The sequence below is a fragment of the Talpa europaea genome (genome assembly GCF_964194135.1).
Source record: "Talpa europaea genome assembly, chromosome: X".
Classification (NCBI taxonomy): domain Eukaryota; kingdom Metazoa; phylum Chordata; class Mammalia; order Eulipotyphla; family Talpidae; genus Talpa; species Talpa europaea.
Window position 1 is genome coordinate 74595749 of NC_140081.1, and position 16099 is coordinate 74611847.

At 43.9% G+C, this 16099-nt stretch overlaps 1 protein-coding gene across 2 annotated transcripts; it reads left to right on the forward strand.

Annotated features, from left to right (window-relative positions):
* Positions 1-2757: 2757 nt before the first annotated feature.
* PGRMC1 (progesterone receptor membrane component 1) lies at positions 2758-9047 on the forward strand (the record flags this gene model as incomplete). 2 transcript variants are annotated; one of them, XM_084258251.1, is made up of 3 exons in its annotated part: positions 2758-3082; positions 6227-6382; positions 8944-9047. In XM_084258251.1, 3 exons carry the CDS (start codon positions 2758-2760, stop codon positions 9045-9047), a joined length of 585 nt encoding a protein of 194 aa, XP_084114377.1. The 2 variants fall into 2 exon arrangements, with proteins under 2 accessions (XP_084114377.1, XP_084114378.1); XM_084258252.1 differs by lacking the exon at positions 6227-6382.
* Positions 9048-16099: the final 7052 nt, after the last annotated feature.

Sequence of the window (16099 nt, forward strand, 5' to 3'; positions counted from 1 at the left end):
CACCATTCCACTCCCTTTTCAAGTTCAGTTTAAGGTTCCACATATCGGAGCTAGCCTCCCCAGTGGAGGCTAAAAATGACCTGCTCATTGTGGGAAATGTAGAAAAGTATAAAGAAGAAACTAAGAAGCACAATGTTAAATGTTCTGGTGTGTGTATTTTCAGGCTTCCTTTTATGCAATATTTTTTACATATTTGTGTTCATACTGTATATAACTTTTTTTTAAAGATGTATTTATTTATACAAGAACCTGGATACAGGTCAGAGGCGCAGGAGGGTGAGAGAATTCACCAAAGACAGAGCGGGGAACAGAACAGGCAGACGGACTGAAGACACTGCTGAGGGGAGCAGCGGGCAAGACAGGAGAGGTCTACCACACCATGTGGGTTTCTCCCTGTCCAGCCGGGAATTGAACCCACACTGCAGAGGCTGCAGACAGCTTCACAGGGCAGCGCTCAACCCACCGCGCCACCGGGGAGGCCCTGTATGTAGCTTTATATCCTGTTTTCTTCTCTTAGGATTAATATGTGAGCTTTTTCCTAGGTCATGCTAATATTTGGATGGCATCATACACTGTGTTATGTCACAGTTCAAGTGGATTCATCAGCTAGTTCTTCAAGTTGAACACTTAGGCTGTTTCTAGCTTTTCTATATTAAACATTATTATCTGATAAGCATCTTAGAAATGAAATCTTTGTTTGCATTTGTAAGTGTTTCCTTGGGATGGATTCCTAGAGGTAGAATTTACTGGATCAAAGAGCAGATTTCTAGGAGTGGGATTAATGGATAGAAAATATTTTTATGGGTAACAGGAGGGTATGCCCATTTCTACTCCTCAAACTACAAGTCTCACCACTCTCTTGCCAGTGTTGTGTTACCTTTTTTTTGCTTTTTCTCTTTCCTATAGGAAAGAGATCGGGTAGAGTGGTGCTACAATTTTTTATTGCTAGCAACACTCAACATTTTTCATGTTTTTCACCACTGGTATCCCCTATTTTGTGGACTACCCATTCCTACTTTTGCTCATGTATTGACTAGGAACTTTCAGATTTTCTAGCAATTAGAATAAGTTCTTAAAAGATATGAAATAACCTTTTGTCATGTTCCTTGCAAATGAAAATACTATCGAGAAGTTTGCTGGTTTTTACAAATGTCTTTGCCACCATAAAGTCTGGGGGTTTTTTGTTGTTGTTTTTTTAAGATAATTCGATTCTAACTACAGCCGAGTGCCCTCCGTTTGAGTCTGTTTTTCCTTGATGAAACTGAAGAGGTTTGACAAAAGCTCTGGAAGGGCCATTTCAGCGAATCCTAAATTTAGATCTGTGAAAAAAAAAAAATCTGTGGACCCGATTTGAAGATTGTTCAGCTCATATGCACTTTTAAATTATTTAAGAAGATTACATGGGGGGCAGGGATGGAAGCTGTTTGTGCCAGAAATTTTTAGAATTCTGAGGTAAGCCAATTCTCTCAAGTCTCCTGTGTGTTGGGAGGGGGAGTAAATTATGTGCAAGCGAACAGAATTCTTGATGGAAAAGTACTGCTCTGGGCTGCAGATGTGTGCATGGCTTGGTTTTAATTATTTTTCCCCTCTCTCTATCCTTTCTTCCGCTCCCCTCCCCAGCCACAATAAAGGCTGCCAGATTAGAACTCGAAAGGGCACCGGCAGCCCTGCCTCTGTAAGGCCAGCTCCAGCGCAGCCGGGTTAGCACATCAATGGCCGAAAGTAATACCTAGGAAAGGAAGGGACCCAACTAGGATCTTTCCAAACTCCCGCCTTCGTCTGGGCTCCAGCACAGCGCTATTGTGACTGCCAAGGGCAGCTCGACAGACTTCAAATTCAAGAAAGCTGCCAAACAAAGAAACTTCGGTCATTATTCTGGGGGAGAGCGTAACCACAGAACGTTGTTTGCTGATGCCTCGCTACTGCAAAAGGGTTTAGTGTTTCGAGGACCCAAAGTAAATCGGACCATCCGTTCCATTTCCCCAGATACTGGGAGAGCTATCAAACGGGGGCATGTGCACTGATGTTAGCTATCCCAGGGGTGTTGCCCCACAACACGGGGGGTGGGGGTGCAGAACGGTAGGAGGGCCATCAAGGACAGCGAATGGGGATTCCCTGAGTTGAAAACGAGTAGTCCGGGTGTCTAAGGTGCAAAGGAGAGCTCAAAGAAGGAGTCTGTCTCCTAACAGAGCCTCGTGGTCCAGGGGGATGGCCGGGGAGACATGAGGCTCTGGAACAGAAAGCAGGGAGAAGCCTGAAGCAAGAGCAATGGAGTCGGTGTTTGGCGCGCATCAGGTGGTGGAGGGCCTCACTCAGAGCCCGGCGAAACCCAGGCTCGCCGAGTGGGTTGACGCGCGGGGAGCAGCCGGGGGTGCGGAGGAGGGCGGCGTGCTGCGTCGCGGTGATCTAGAGGATGGCGTGAGGATGGCGTGAGGTTGGGGCTGGGGCCTCGCAGGTACCGCTGAGGGGTGGGCACGGCGCTCCTGGGCACAGGCCAAGAGATCCGGCTGGGGGAGGGGAGCCGCGCGCCCAAGGCCAGGTGGGGGGCCGAGCCGGGCGGGGCGGGGCTGAGCCCGGTCGGGAGCGTCTGCGGCCCGGGGGAGGCGTGGCGACCAGGCTCCGCCCCTTCAGGCCCCGCCTCCTTCCCGGGCTAGTTCAGCTGCGCGGAGCCCCGCGCGCCACTAGCTCGCGGAGAGGGAAGAGAAAGCTCAGTTCCGGAGCCCTTCTGAGCCCGGCTCAACCTTTGCTCTCGAGATCATGGCTGCCGAGGATGTGGCGGCGGCCGGCGCCGACACGAGCGAGCTGGAGAGCGGCGGGCTGCTGCAGGAGATCTTCACATCGCCGCTCAACCTGCTGCTGCTCGGCCTCTGTATTTTCCTGCTCTACAAGATCGTGCGCGGGGACCAGCCGGCGGCCGGCGGCGACGACGACGACGAGCCGCCCCCGCTGCCCCGCCTTAAACGGCGCGACTTTACCCCCGCCGAGCTGCGGCGCTTCGACGGCGTCCAGGACCCGCGCATACTCATGGCCATCAACGGCAAGGTGTTCGACGTGACCAAAGGCCGCAAGTTCTACGGGCCGGGTACGGACCCGGCCGGGGTGGGGCTGGGGGCGCGGAGACAAAAGACAGGGCCCCAGCGCGGGGCTGAGCCCGGGTGAGGCGAGGGAGGAGCGGGGCGCCCTCGGGGGTGGCGGTGGCGGCGGGGCGGGGCGGGGCGGGGCGAAGAGGGCGGCTCCTGGGGCGGGCAGGGGGCGAGAGGCGCTCTGGAAAGGCTGCGGGCCAATGGGGGGCACAGGTTTCCGGCCCGCGCCGCCAGACTGGGGCGGCTGGTGGCGGAAGAGGGCTTGGGCGCTTAAGCCGGAGGTGGGTGGGTGAGATGCCGAGGCTGACGGCGTAGGGGGGCACAGTAGAGGGCAGTGTGTCGGGGAGTTTCAAGGGATCGGGTGTGGGTACTCCCTAAAGAAGGGGGTGGCGTAGGACTGGAGAGAGGAAAAGGGTGTCTCCAGGGAGGCTTGGGGGGCGGGCGGGAGGGAGGTCCAGCCGGGGAAAAGACGCGAAGGCCGATTTCGCCGGGGTGTAGCCATGGTGGAATGTGAGGGTGTGGGAGAGGGAAGGCGGAGATGGGATTAGCAGCAGGTAGAAGCTTTGTGCGCCGTGAGAGCCGGGTGTGCGCATTCTGCGCCCGTGCTTGTTTGACGGGCGCGCGCGCGCCTGGAATGTGGCATGTGTCAGGTATGTGTGTGGCGTGTGTTTGGTATGTGTGTGCGCGTCCTGTGTGGCACACGGGAAAAGGCTGGAAGGTGCACGCCGGGAGCTTCCATGGGGAGGTGGTTGAGGGAGGCATGCGAAGGCTAAAATGTTAACAGACAATGGAAATGTGGCAAGATGAGAAGGTAATACTATATTTTCGTCTGCAGAAAGGACTAGAAGTCCCCCAAAATTAAAAATGGAGGGAGGAAGAAGTGGGAGGCTTCTGGGAAATCAAAGGCATAAGGCAACTATGGCTCCTTAGTGTGGAGATTTCGGGAAAAGCCTACCAGAGGGAAAATGAGGGGGGTAGGTGACTGCTCACCTGTTAGTGGGGGCAGGGTTGGAGGGGGCTCAATTGAGGCTTTTTCCAAGCCTGGTGGAGGATCAGAATCACCTGAAGCACTGGAGGGAAAATACAAATGGTCGCCTTAACCACCAACCCTGGGAGAGTTATAGGAGGGGGGCAGGAATTTGCATTTTCACATGCTCCTGGACTAATATTTGGAGAGAAGGAGGAGGAGGAAGAGATTTTTAGCTCCTCCAATATGGACTCATAAAAACAGGGAGCTCTGGAGTGTGTCCACATTGACTGTGCTCTCTTCCCCACTGGTCTGGAGGGAAGAGGATGGAAGGCCATTCCAATCCCATCAAACGCACCCCTGCTTTGTTTTATTCTTCCCATCCAACTGAATTGAAATCAGATGTGGTAAGGTTCCCGAGGAACTCTCCCATTTCACAGTGTTTTCTTGTGCACCATTTACAAGACCGACCTTCTGTACGCATGTAACTGTCAAAAGAGCTTGAAAATCATACCTGAATTGTCACGTATACTGGCACACCTAGAGGTATCAATGAACATACCCATGTAAATACCTGTTATTACTGAGCTACACCATAAAGTCATCAGAACAGGTGCCTGGGGCATGGTCTGATTGTAGTTTGCAAACTCACTGAGACACAGGTAGGCCTTTGTGCACAGATAACAAAACTAGGAGCCAGGCAGCCTGGGTTCCGGTCATGGTTGGAACACTGGCCAGCTGTGTGACCTGCTGCAAAGCATTGTTCTCTCTGAGCCTCCGAAAAATGGTAAGGATGGCCTGCCATCAGATCTCAAAGTCCCTGCACTGTCATTCAGTGAGCCCTCGAATTTGTGAAAACACTGTGGAGATGATATTTCATGTTACAAAAAATCCTACAAATTACTCATTCAAATGCCTTTTATGCTATGCATGGCATTTTTGTGGGTGCTGAGAATATAGCAGTGAGCAAAATAGACATAAATCTCTGCTCCTTGCTTTTAATGTTTTTCTCAGATTGTGCATAAGTGTCCTGTGACTAATTTCTAAAATGGTGACGTTCAAACCAGTATAGGTATCCTATTTTCAAGCACTAGAGGCAGCCAGTTCCACTACCTCTGGTAGTGGAAATGGTAGCATGGAATGATGATTTAAAAACAACTACTATCCTTTGGAATTTTATTTGCATGTAAAAGTGAATCTTAAATTTCATCTAGTCTGTAAGAAAAATTCTTGGTGGATGGAGGTTTGGGGTGACCAAGGCATATTGAAACTCAATCCATCTCATCTTGGCTTTGGGGAAACAACGCATTGTTTAAAGTACACTGGTTTCTTTTCATTGTGCAATATTTAAATAAGCCTAACCATCAACTTTAAGTACCTACAGAATGATTTATGACTCTCCATGACAAAAGTTCGGTATAATATATATAATAGTATCTTAGTGTTTCGTGGAGCTATTTTGAAATACTGAGTCAACACTTTTTTCCCTTGAAAGTTTTAGTATTTGCAGTTACCTCTTCAGGCCCACCAAAAACAGTGACAGAGCTGACCTCCACTGTGCTCTTTCTTATTTATTGACAGTGAAGATTATGTAACATGTGGATAGATTTCTGAATCATCAATACTCTTATAAAAGACTTATGCAGATACCATGTGTTAATGTTTCCTGTAGTCTCACAACCAAGATAATCTTGACTCATTAAAACATCTCAGAAGACAATTCTAGGGAAACATTTTCGTGTATGCCCTAGTCTTGATTCACTTAAGGAAACAACTTTCACAGATGTAGCCTAAGTGCCTAGAACAGTGCCAACCGGTGGGTTCAATGTCCTGAGGTTGAATTGCAACCCATAAACTCAGTGTTACCTTGGATGGTTCCCTACCACCATCACCAAGATAATCACTCTGGCTTCTTTTATTAAGTATTTGGGAATTTCAGGAAGCAGATAATGTTTTGATTTAGTTTTAGTTATTTCAGAGTTTACTGACAACAGATCTTTAAATGTCCACTACATAATAATGAAAGTATCAACATCTTTTATAGTTTCAGAATGGAGTTTGATATTTTTAAAAAGGGACTTTGTGTTGTGCAGGGAAGCCATTTTTTGTGTATAAGCCACAGAGAAATTGACTGTGTAATAAACAATTGGCCTTTGGTTTTGTTTTGTTTTTAAAGAGGGGCCATATGGGGTTTTTGCCGGAAGAGATGCATCCAGGGGCCTTGCCACATTCTGCCTGGATAAGGAAGCCCTGAAGGATGAGTACGACGACCTTTCTGACCTCAATGCTGCCCAGCAGGAGACCCTGAATGACTGGGACTCTCAGTTCACTTGTAAGCGTTTTTTTTTTTTTTTTTTTTTTTTAAACTTCTGCCTAGATCAAATTTCTACCCGTAATGGGATTCGCAATAGTACAATAGTTATTACTAAGCAGCCTGAAACTTGGGAGCATTTTGATAGGCTCCTCAATCTAGATGGATCAAGTTCATGGCTTGAAGGAATTGCAGCAGTGCTGAGTCACTTGCCAGGATTGCATACCAATTTTTAGCTTGTTCTCAGTGGAGATTTGGGTTCCTGTTTTTCAAATTTTTGGGAGCTTTGCAGAGATTTCACACTAGGGTTTAGTGCTTGCTGTGGCCCTCTTGGTTACAGAAAGAGGGGTTTCTCATCAGCCCTCTCTTGCCGAGCTTGCTGCTTAAAAGCAGCCCACATCTCTGTTGAAGAATGGGAGACTTGTATTCTACAAAACAGCTTCTCTTTGAATGGACTTGAGACTAACCATAGGCTTCATCTACAAGTGATGCTTATAATCTGCACCCCTCAAGAATGGTGTCTATATTTTTAAAAAGAAAAGGGAGACACTTGTTTCCTGGCTTATACTAGAGACCTTTGGGGAAAGGGTGGAGTCAGTATGAGGTTAAGTTCAACTGTTGAGAATTAAGGAATTGGATTTTGTCAAACTGGCATGTTGATCACTTTAGCAGTATGTATAGCAATATTATTCAAGAATTTGACGGATTATTTCTCTCCCAGGCATGAAACAGTATATAAAGACCATGACTATTTCTTTGAGGAAGATTTTGCATTTAAGATGTAGTTTTCTATTTGCTGTTCTTCATAATGAGTTAAACAACACTGGCTCTTGGGGCTAAATCCAGCAGTTTTTGAAAATGACGCTGACTACAGAGAGAATTCTGGGTTAATTGTTAGCCAGATGTGGCTCCACCTTTAGAGTTTGGATCGCACACAGACTAAGTATAACTTTAAAGTCTAGAGGCAGGTCTTTTTTACTTTGCACACATAGTTTAACCATCTAACAGTCCCTCATTCTTTCCATCCTGAGGATGCCTTTGTAAGAATATGTTCTCTAAAAAACCAATGAGCTGTCATTTCTAACTCGCAAAGCTCTATTTTCTAGGACTTGCCTTCATCAGTGGGGTGAAAATTGTGGTTCCCCCCCAAACAAAGGCTTGCCCCTCATCCTGTTGTGATACTTCAGCTCCACTCGCAGCTGTGTGGATTCCCTTAAGGCAGGTTTCTCAGGCACCACCACCCAAGCACCCTGGGGACCTTGAGAAATATGTTCAGAGGGGGAAGTTCCAATTGTTTCTGATGATTACTACACACAAAGACAGCTCTGGTTACCTGGTTAGACAGGTTGGTTACTCTTAGTTCCTACCCATATTCAGAAGGAGGAGACTTGGCTTGTGATATTGAGCTGATTAACCTTGTGTTAGCTTGGGGGCAGTAGCCCTGATGATGGTGGTGGTTTGTACTACTTCTTTAATTACATAGTGCTTCCCCCTCTCCCCCCACGTTGGGGGAAAACTCCCATGTCCTGCTGGCCTCTCTATCCAGCTTTCCTTCCCTTCATGTCAGAGCACAGTCTGATAACTGGTCGTCCCTAACTGCTGCTCCATTTTCTCTTACGCCTTCTTATTCCCTACAATATGGTTTCTAGCCCCAAAATTGGATTCGGCTTTCTCAGAGGTTTCCAAGGACCTGCTTCTTGCCAATACTAACTTCATTCCTCCAGTCCCTGCTGTAAATCTGTCATGTGCCCCCCTCTCTTACCCCGTGGCTCCCACAGAAGAGTCTCCTTTTCAGCCCCTGGGATCTCCAGTTTTCATTTTATTAACTCATGTTTTCAGTTTTCCTTTAAAGTATTGCATATACTTCCTCTTCCGTTCCCACAGACAGCCCCCCCACTCCAGCTCTTGTTCTTTCAGGTGCAGATCTGCCTGCTGGCCACCTGGTCACCCTGCTTCTGGTCTCCCCTTACTGTAATTTGCCCTATACCACAGTGATACTGTTGTTGCCAAAGCAACATTTGACTGTGCCCATTCCTTTGTCATAAACTTTCAGTGCCCTTTGTCACCTAGAGGATAAGTCCAGCCTCCTCAGGCTAGCTTTCCACATCCTTCATAATATTTCCCCACACTGCCTAGCTGGCCTTAACTCTGCCCCTGCCGACTTGGTGTGTGTGTCGCTCCCCACAGTCTCACCTGCTTGCTTTCGTTCGTGTCGTTCTCATTTTCTGGAAATCCTTCCCAAATCCTACACATTGCCCAAAGCAAATCCTTCGCCCATAAAGTGTTCTGTAACCATTTGAACTCAGAATGAGCTCTCCTTCTGCTAATAAACACTCCTACACACACCCACAGCTCCCTTTACCTGTACACTCAACGTCAGCCTTCTCTGTTTCGTATTCTCAACAAAACTCTTAATTCCCTGTTGGTGAGGACTGTTGTATAAACCTTTTTTCCCCCATCCTTCACGAAACTCAGACGTTGATGTGTAGATTATAGGCCCCAAATAATGCTTAAAGGAAATGTGGTCGTGATTTTCTGTAAAGCATGAGAATGATGCTTTGTGTTTTCTTCTCCACCTCCAGTCAAATATCATCACGTGGGCAAACTGCTGAAGGAGGGGGAGGAGCCCACCGTGTACTCAGATGACGAAGAACCAAAAGATGAGAATGCTCGGAAAAATGATTAAAGCATTCAGTGGAAGCATATCTATTTTTGTATTTTGCAGAATCATTTGTAACATTCCAGTCTTTCTTTAAAACATGGTGATTTCAATATTTAGAAAAGTTTTGAACTTGCTGTAAAGTTTTTAATTAACATCACTAGTGACACCGATAAAATTAACTTGTCTTAGAATGCATGGTGTGTTTGTCACAAATCCAGAAAGTGAAGTGCAGTGCTGTAATAGGATTGTTATTACTGTCTTCTATCTGTAGTTAGCACAGGCTGAATTTAAATTGGTCTTTCCTGAGAAACAGATAGGACTTGGGTATTTCCCCCAGACAGGTTAAAAAAAGTTCAATGCAGATTCCTTCAAACACCAAGAACAAAGGATTAACTTCCTCATGATGTCCTCTAAAAGACAGCAAATCCCTTATTTCTCAATTGACTTCACTGCATGATTTCTGTTTAATCTACCTCTAAAGCAAATCTGCAGTGTTCCAAAGGCTTTGGTATTGATTAGCGGGAATGTGGTCCAATAACTAGATCTCAGAGCTGGCTCAGTTGGAAGAAACCTATTGACTTTCTTTCTAGATTGCTGCAATGTCCTTGTCTTCCTCTGAACACTCCAATACCCTCACTAACAGTAATCTTCAGTGAGGATTCAAACAAGATCACAACATTCAAAAAAAAAAAAAAAAGCTTTGGGAAAAAAATAGCTTGCTTGCCTAAAAATCTATATATATATGAAGATGATAGGGCTGTCTTCTGATTTCTCACATTCGTGGTGGGAAAATGGTTATTTGACATGAGAGGGGCACGTGGAACAGGTGTTTGCTCTAAGAGCCTTCACACACCCAAGAAGGAGTAAACTGTATATGACTAGCGTGGTTTTTAAAAGTATATTCACAAGATGACAGTCACTCTGTTGTTACAAAACTGTAGGCACCGCAAAAACAAAAGTAGTCAAGTATCCAGGTCTATCGATATTGGTCTTTTGGTTAACAATAAACTTAGTTAAGTAGACTGTACAGTTATATGAAGTTGTAAAAGTCTTATATGAACAACTAGTGAGGGTTCGAACTCTTGTAATTGTAGTTAAATAGTTGTATTTTCTTGTGAACTGTGTTTAATGGTTTTACCTCAAATCAAAACAAAATGAAGTGCTTTGGTCTGTTAATAAAATGGTTGGACCCAGCATACTGTGGTGGGTTTTGTTTTTATAACCTTCATTTATGGAACCAGATTCAGATTCAATCATTTTACTTCAGCTTAATACTCAGTTTCAGTTGTTTTTTTTTTTTTAAGATTTATTTATTTATACAAGAACTGGGGTACAGGCCAGAGGCACAGGAGGGTGAGAGAATTCACTAGAGACAGAGCAGGGAACAGAACAGGTAGACTGACCCAAAACAGCAATGAGGGGAGCAGCGGGTGAGACAGGAGAGGTCTGCCGTGCCATGTGGGTACCTCCCCAGCTGACCGGGAATAGAACCCTCACCCCAGAGGCTGCTGACAGCTTCACAGCGCTGTATTCAACCAGCTGCGCCACTGGGGAGGCCCCTCAGTTTGTTTTGAGGGACTTTTTGTTAAATCCATAAGAAGCAAGGGGCAGAAGTTCATAAACGCCTCACACCACAAAACAACTACCAGCTTGTCCTGTTTAGAGTTAGTAAATCAAATTTATTTTCTGTGACTTGTCCAATTTTGCCTCTAACTCAGAACTTTGTAAACTCAAGGCAGGCTTGGGCATTGAGGTCTGTAACTAGGTTGTTAGAAGGTAAATTGTGCTGATGGTATTATCAAATGCTAAGAAAAGGTCTTGGGGATTTTTTTTTTTATAGAGGCACGCTTTATTTATTTGTTTGCTGGTTTGTTTGTTTGTTTTGTTTATACATGCACTGGGTACAGTCAGAAGCACGGGAGGGTGAGAGAATTCACCAGAGCCAGAGCGGGGAGCAGAGCAGGCAGAAGGACCGAAGTACACTGCTGAGGGGAGCAGCGGGCGGCAGGAGAGGTCTGCGCGCCATGTGGGACCCTCCTCTGGTGGCCGGGGAGCAGCCGGGGAACGAACCGGCGCCACAGAGGCCGCGCGCAGTTTCGCAACCCAGCGCTCAACCGCTGCGCCACCGGGGAGGCCCTTGGGGATTTTGTTTTAATTTGCCTTTGGACAGGAAAGTATTCAGGAATCCTTACGGTAGGGGCATTAATTCACCTCCTGTCAAAAAAAAAAGGATGTCAGATTTGCATATGCAAATCTGGTTGTGTAAACAACATATTAGTTGGAATTTTAGGGTTTTGTCATCTTACTGTTAAAATTGACAATGTTTTCTTATGTACTTCCGGAACCAAAGAGGGCTCACAGCTTTCCATTTTTTATTTTATCAAATCATACTGCCTGGTTTTTTTTGTTTTAAAATGTGCCCCATTCCCCCACTAGGCTTCATTCATCAAACGGCTCTTTTTCCTGCTTGTGCCAAACTGTTATGGCATATACTTCGAGGACAGGGTGGGAGAGAAATTGGGCCACCTCTGCAGCCTGAAATCTCATTTCCACATGAAGATTAGGCTACTCCTTTTACAGAGTTAAATGGGTTTCTCTAATGCCAAGAGGAAAACTTCCAGAGCCTGGTTAAAGCTTCCATCCCAGAGAGCCTGATTCCCCTCCATTCAGAACTAAGCTAACACTGCTGATTACATGTAAAAGGATATTACTATAAGGCAGGACTTTGATCTAAAAAAAACGTCTTAAATCCAGCTAGCATATTCATAAGCCATATTACGTAAAAGGTGCCACTCTAGAAGATGGGGGAGTGGTTGGTACAGCCACTGTGCCAGCGGGGGAGGGTCAGGGGAACATCTCTGGCCCCTGCAGACACTTTCTCAGTGCCAGCATCTGTGGGGCATGAGCCACATTTGCTAAGCCTTTTCAGTCTTTGTATCAGGGGCCACACCACCTGAGGTCACATTCACCTTAGTTCAGGGGGCCCAACACACCAGTGCAAGATCCAAAACAAGCATCCATACAGTCCTTGCTGTTTCAGAAAGAGATCTTTGAACTCAACAAGGACCCTTTCAGCTCTAAAGTGCCCAGATTATACTCTAAGGTACAGGCTGTTACATAACACCTAGATGCAGTTTGCTGTACATTTCATGTGAAAAGACTGACCTCTTGAGTGGTCAAAGACTGATTACTGAGTTCCCTAGTTGTGGAAACAATGCATTACACTGAATTTGTGTTTTGTCATTTTACTTTTTAAATTGGCCTTATAAGAGATGTAGCCCCTGTGACTAGACCTCTTATTCCACACCCATACCTGTTTTGTTTTGTTTTTTTTTGGGGGGCGGGGGAGTATAACCACTTCCATCAAGTGCTGAAGGTCTGAGATGAAATTCCATAGAATTCATTTTGCTACCTTTTAATAGCACTGATAAAACCTTTGCTGAAGGGAGGGTAGTCTTAAATCCAAATAGGATTTCAGTTTGTCCACAATAATAAAACTGGTTTCATGAGCTCTGGCAGAGTCAGTCCCCACAAACCTGCTCCACACAAAGTTACAGAGAATATTAAAACAGGACATGGAGATTTTCATGGAAGATGTTCCTGTATATGGGCAACATTCAATATATGTAATAAATGAACAAAGACTCTTCTTCAGTATACAATTTTATTTTTGATATATTTGAAAAGTAAATGTGTGTTACTTCTCTAACAATGCAAATGAGAAAAAGGATCAGCAATATTAGTGCAAAGCAACATATTACAGGTAGAAATTCCCTACCCTCCTCATGGAATTATCAGCATTTATTTAAAAGTTAAGATTTTAAAGTCTTGCAACCAAAAATACATTTATTTGGTTCTTATTTTCAAAATCACCGGGTTACACGGCTTTCTACCTGAGAAATTCAAACAAATTGAACAAAAACACATTGATAGATTTTTAGTTTTCTTAAAGCACTCTCAGGTACACATACAAGGAAAAAGGTGAAAACACCTATTTGACAAAGTTTAAAGTTCATGTCCTTTATAGGACATGGAAAAAAAGCATGAGAAAATATTTTGCACGCTGTAACAGCACAACAAAGAATAACGGTGTTAATTAGTAGAAAGTGAGTACAATATTTTCAATTCTATATCAGTCCTTACTAAGCCATTAGATTAAAAGCACAGGATAGGTCCTTGTTCTCTGTTTAAGGCTTATACCAAAAAAAGTTTACTCAAATCTAGAATTCATTACACAAGACATAAAAATCCAAAGTTGTAAAGTAAACATAAAACCAGTATTTTTACTTTCTTAGAGGTTCCAGCATGATGTTTAGCAAACAAACAAAAGACAAAAAATGTTTTACAGACGTGACTTAGCACCAGTTCTATTATACCAAAAAAAAAGTTCCACATGCTGTATTCTGAAAATTTGTTTTTATATCTGATTAATGAGCAGCAAATTGTTTTCATGCCTAAACTCTTCGAAGAAAAATTATCAAATTACAGAAGACAGTGAGATTTTTTTTTTTTTTCAAAACAAGCATAACTGCTTTCTGTAGCAAACCCATAATGCTCTTTGTTTCAGTGGCATGAAACAATGAGGCAGAGTCTCATTGGTCAAGAATAATACCTAGTTTATTGAAAGTAGTCAAAGTACAAGCTGTAGTTTAAAAGGCTACTCTGGACAATGGTACTTTGCACGTTAATAGACATTGCTAGTCCTCAGAGAAGAAAAGGCACTCGCCTTTGGAGCGATTTTTCAGAATTGACAAACCAAATCCAGTTTTGATGGCAGAGCCACTGGCTTGAAAGTAGAACTGACTACAAGAAAGTCAACAAATCCTTCATTGGCTATTATCTTATTAATAATAAAAATAATCTGCTATGTTACATTTATTTCTGAACTTTTACATGTCCTAATATATTTCTACTAGATTAGAAGTGATCAGTGAAATAACTTGTGGCTCTTGCTTTAGATAAATTAGGAGATTTTGTAGTACCGTCGGATATTAGGTTGCTCAAGAGGCTGGTTATGAGCACATGTCATGCCTCATCATTCAGGGCAACCACACTGACTGGCATCCAGCATTTGCTCTACCAGTTGCTACTTTTCTATAGTATATGAAGTGAAGAATGTTTGAAAACGAATCATGACATAAAATTGCTGCCTTCCGCTATTCCTGTGGATTGAAATCACCTTCCCTGGTGCAGGCAGCCTAATCTCATTGATGTCTTCTACTGCCAAGTCAGGTATTGTAGCTTTAGTTGGGGGGGGGGGGGAGGTTTGGTGGATAGAGAAGGTCATTGACTGCCCCTGAGATCCTAAATCCAATGTAAGGCATAATGAATCAGCCCATCGCTCAATAGAACATGCATTAAGATGTAAGTCTTTACCAATCTATAAAATATCTCAATTTAAAAACATATTTAAGAAGTTCAAAACCAGTAGGTAAAAAGACAAATTGTGATTGTTCACAGCTTACAAGTCCTGCACACATAGTTTTTCCCCAGCTAGAAAATTAAGAGCTTTGCCCTCGACTCTTCCTAACTCCATGGCATTATTGAGGATTGAGGAGGCACTTGTTATTGTTTTATAAAAGTCAGTTTGGGGTTATTCAGTGGCTTTTTACAAACTGATGTCACCCAGCCCTGAGAGTGAAAGGATTACATAACCTGAAATGGAATACTGTCATGCCCTCTCTTCCAAGTGCCACTGATGGTGCCTCAGGATTTTTCAATATATCCTTTTGCAAATCCCACTGGTTGTATACTCCAATTCTGTTTCATTTCTAGGATGGAATGACATGGTGCTCTTCAAAAAAACAAGTCTCTTAAAGACCCACCATCCATTCGAGACTCAAAGGACAACTTGAGTCCTTTTTAGATGTTTCTTCCAAGACTCCGCTCTAAAAAGACAGCTCTTTGAGTCCTATGAATCTATTAATGAGATTAATTTCCTTGTGGTGGGCACTCATGAAACTCTCAAATGTCATGAAATCTACTATATGTTCCAGCTGTCATCTCTCTTTTGATCTATAATTCTTTCTAGATAAGTCAGGAAAGTCTGTTGCCACACAGCAAGTCAAAGATCATGCACAAAGATCTTGTTCATTCACTGTTATCCTCTTTGAAGATGAGTGAGACCAAATGATGATGTTATAACAGCAAAAGAGCCTGAGAGGGCTATCCCAACTACTAAGGATGTTACTTTGCTCCTTCGCTGGCACCAAATTAAAGTTGTCATTGAACCACAGATAAATGTCTTTAGATCAGGAACTCTTGTGAGTATGTTGTTTTGCCAAGCATCAGTATCTAAATGTTTTGTATTTTCAATGCTTGCCAACACAATTGCAGTCATTTTGATCTACGCTTTATACTTTGGCAAGAGAAACAAGTTCTTGCATTTGACCTTGCTCAAGTTTTTAAATATCACTCTCTTGCTCTGCAGTTGTTAACTACATAGCTATATTTGGTCTTACAATTTTTTCTTGCAAATTGTTTCTTGTGAATAAGGGTGTTCCTGATCCAAGAGACATTCAAAACATTTGTAAATATAAAGAACTAGTGGGGTCATTTCTTAAATTGTTGCCATGGTCAAGGAGCTCCTGATGGTTGTGTCTAATATGATTATCAGATTTCAGCATGGAATCTTCTGAGCTCTCGTGTTGTCTACATCTTCTTGTATCCTTGTTATGTTCTGACTGACAAGGGCTCTCTCTTCTTGTAGGGCTATTCCTCCCATGGAAATCATTAACACTTTCAGTGAGTGATACGGACACACAAGATGGCCTATAGTTCACACTTTGGTCAAATGTATTATCACTAAACCTCCTCCTCTTCCTAGTGACATCATTTAATAGATCACTGGAACTGGATTCATAGTAGTAGCCTCTATCAGACAAATATCTGGGGGCTAGAACAGCCCTCTTCCGTCCATTGTTCTCACATCTAACAGATTTTTTTTCACCCTCAAGCCGTGAATATCTCATTTTATACCTGGACCTCCTCCTTTGCTGTCTAAGCTTGTATTCTGAGTATTCCTTGTCACCATTCTGTTTCCATTTTGAATAAAACGTGCGATGACTTGGCCTATT